The 3,322-nt window shown below is 36.6% G+C and overlaps 1 protein-coding gene across 1 annotated transcript; it reads right to left on the bottom strand.

Moving 5' to 3' along the window:
* Positions 1–233: 233 nt before the first annotated feature.
* On the bottom strand, positions 234–2,752 carry LOC107831927 (BTB/POZ domain and ankyrin repeat-containing protein NBCL). Its single transcript, XM_016659723.2, has 2 exons — positions 2,114–2,752; positions 234–1,287 (listed from the first exon to the last, which is right to left on the bottom strand). Exons 1-2 carry the CDS (start codon positions 2,603–2,605, stop codon positions 352–354), a joined length of 1,428 nt encoding a protein of 475 aa, XP_016515209.1. The 5' UTR covers positions 2,606–2,752; the 3' UTR covers positions 234–351.
* Positions 2,753–3,322: the final 570 nt, after the last annotated feature.

Here is a 3,322-nt window from a genome sequence, read left to right as displayed (position 1 = left end):
TAAAACAAAACGGAGTTGACAGGGCAGAGTTGACAAGATTGGCCTGCGTCCCTTCTTCTCTACAAAGCAAAAACTCAGATTCTCCTTTTGTCCCATCCAAAGCTCATTGCATTATCATCTGAAATCTGAATGCCCTAGAAACAAATCAAAAAAACATGCACCAAAAAAATAAAAATAAAGAGAAGAACTATAACAGATTTTGAAGAGATCAAGGTAAAGAAGAAGATAGTATATGTAAACAAAATATCTGAATATTAATTAAATCTTGATCATTACACTTTCCTTTATAGTCTGTCCCAACTAATGAACTGTTCAGACAAAAGATGTATATATATATTTATATGAGCTTAACTAATAATCATGTGAATGGTGGTACATTGAAGATGGATCACAACCATTGTGTCGATTCTGAGAATTATTAGTAGCTGCACCAAGATTTAAATACACCATTCTTGAATCAATGTTAACATTATTTCCAATATTCCCACCACTGCTTGTGCTAGAAGTATGATCATCACTGACATTAGGCGGGTATATAGTGGTGGAAGACGGATCAATATTCGCGCTTCCTTCTTCTCGAGAAATCACCATAGCTGCTGATTGAACAAGTTCAAGACATAGCCTCAGTTTATTTGGTTCAATGTGATTGATTCCAGGGACAGCTCCTTTGAATAGAAAATCGGATGTTAGGGTACGTAAAATGTCCAATGGAGTGATCCCATCTAATGTTCGGACATTCGGATCAGCATGATGGTCTAATAGTACTGCTACCATATCTGGTGACACCATTTCAGCTGCAATGTGTAGAGGAGTTTTACCAGCAGGGCCAGCAGGGTAGTTAACATCAGCTGCCCCAAGCTCGAGTAACGCTTTCACAACTTCCCTGCTGCAATTTTCAACTGCATAATGCAAAGCAATTGATTCATCAAGATTGAGGCCTTCTCCCATTACCATGAGCTTGACAAGTTCAACGTCGGATGAGTCGAGTGCTCGTCTCATCCGACGGATTTTCTGGTCCTCGAGCTCGGCTGCAGAGCCGAGATCGTGGTGGTGGTGGTGTGGCATTAGGGATCGACGTGCTAGATTGGATTTGAGGCGGAGTTCTTCGATTTTGGCTACAACATCAATGGGAAGGTGCTTAGCTAAGATTTCTGGTGGAAGGCCGGATTTTGCAACCAAATGTGAACAAGTAGTCCATAATTGTTGCATGTCTTGCTTCCTTGATGCTATTAAAACTCTCATCACATCCTCAATTGAAGCTTTCTCTACCATGATTGCCAATTGCTTCTGCTTAACCCAAAAATATATAATTACGAGCCCGTTTAGTTTGATAAAAAATACTACAATAACTAATAAGCATCAAGTGCTGAAAAACACTTATAAATGCTAAACCTCTATAGTTGGACATATTTAGATTGTATTTGATTATCCAAACTTGTAATGTGTTTGTTCCAAGTTGTGATTGGGTAGGGTAGGAACTTTTTTCAACACTAGTAGTTCCATTTGTGCTATTCTTTCTTCTAACCAAATGAGGAAAATAGATCACTATTGGGGAAAGATTTGGTGTGATCACTGTGGAAAGACAAGACTGGAGAAATCAAGAAACCATTTTTGGAAACATTTGAGCATAAAACATGAAGATAAGAGAACCCCAATTCAAGAAACTGGAATTATTTCACATGAAATCAAGGTAACAATTGTGAGATGAGACAGCTGATATCAAAATTCCATCACAAAAATCATCAAACAATGCAAAAATAGGAAAAAGGTTAAAAACATCCTTTCTTTTTCTTTTTTTCTTTTTGGGTATTCACTTCAGCTGTTTATACATAAGTCGAAAAATATGAAAAGAAATTAAAAAAAAAGAAGAAAGAAATACTTTGGATCAGATGATTCTGCAAAAGAAATCTAGTACTAACAGAAAAAGAGAGAAGTTGTTACTAGTAAACTACTAGATTTCTCTGTGATAAAAAATCTTTGTCTATAACAAACAAGAAACAAAAGCTTAAAACAAAATTAATCATACCCCATTTCCCAAGAAAAATTGAATGGAAAATCTGAAATCACTCTTTCCAAAATCCAAAAAAAAAAAAAAAAAAAAAATTGGACAAACCTGAGTGAGCAAAGCAAGTTGTTCAACACCAAAAGATCTAGCGGCAGAGAGAGTGTCAAGAGCAAGATCAACGGCTGAGGTGCAATGTGTATGCCAACAACCTCTTTCCCCACAATTAGGCCTTGGCTCATGTTTTTGTGGCACAATTGAGACTTGTCCACTGTACAAAAACTGCAGCATCAACAAGAATACCTCATACCCTACTGAGTTCACTGGTATTACTGAACCAGAACCCCTCGGCGATGATACACCGCCGACGGGTCCCATTCTTGACCCGGTTGGGTCTAGTTGTTGTGGGCTAGACCGAGGAGAGTCCGGCCCACAAAAGAATTTCCTGAAGAAATGACTCCTTGCAGCTAAGATGCATCTATGAGCATGAACTAAACGACCTTCAACACTAAAAGTAACATCACTAAAAGCTTGTCCATTAATGAGAAGGTTTAGATAATCTAAAGATAGACTTCTTAAGTTGTCTTCAGGAGTACTACTCATATTCTCTAAAAAAAACCAAAAGTGGTACAAAAAGAAAAGTAAAGAAACACTATGTGGCTAGAATTTTGCTGTGTATGAAGCAAAGTAAAGTCTTCTGTGTTCTATAGTAAACACTGTGTTATTTCTTGTGAGATTCTGTCCATGGTTGGTGTTTTCTGTTGTGTTGTGTGGTTAGATATTAAGAGAGAGAGAGGGTGAAGCAATATGGATGGTTATACTGGGCGGCTGAGGTATTTAAAAACAAAAAGAAAAGGGAAAAGAAGAGAGAATATAGATAAAAAAGAAAAACTCAAGAAAAACATGAAATGAAGATCGAAAAGAAAAATGACGGGTTCCCAATAAACTAATCTATATTGCTTCTTTCTTCTTCTCTTTTGGTTCTTTTCTATGTTCCCTTTTTATTTATTTTATTTTATCTTTTTATAGTTTTTTGTGTTGGTTTTTCCTCTCCTTTTTTTTCTATGGAATTTTAGGGGTCATTCATCCGCCTGCCTAATAGAACCAGAGGCGGAGGCAGGAGTTAGTTGGTTCAAAATTTTAATTCTTTTAAGATATTGAGTTCTAAATTAAGAATTTATATATATTTAATAAATTTTTTAAGACAAATATAAAGTTTAGATCAAAATTATCGGATTCGACCGAATCCGTAACGTATATTGTGGCTCCGCCCCCGAATAGAACCCCCACACATATATATATTGTTGGAGAAGCGGGTGA

Source organism: Nicotiana tabacum, chromosome 23, assembly GCF_000715075.1.
Source record: "Nicotiana tabacum cultivar K326 chromosome 23, ASM71507v2, whole genome shotgun sequence".
NCBI lineage: Eukaryota > Viridiplantae > Streptophyta > Magnoliopsida > Solanales > Solanaceae > Nicotiana > Nicotiana tabacum.
Note: the sequence above shows the minus strand (reverse complement) of the source record. Positions and strands in the feature narration are given on the sequence as shown.

Coding starts and splice junctions, on each gene's coding strand:
- LOC107831927 (XM_016659723.2), bottom strand. CDS start 2,605: ATGAGTAGTACTCCTGAAGACAACTTAAGAAGTCTATCTTTAGATTAT. Junction 1,288..2,113: donor AACTTGCTTTGCTCACTCAG/GTTTGTCCAATT, acceptor TGGGTTAAGCAG/AAGCAATTGGCAATCATGGT.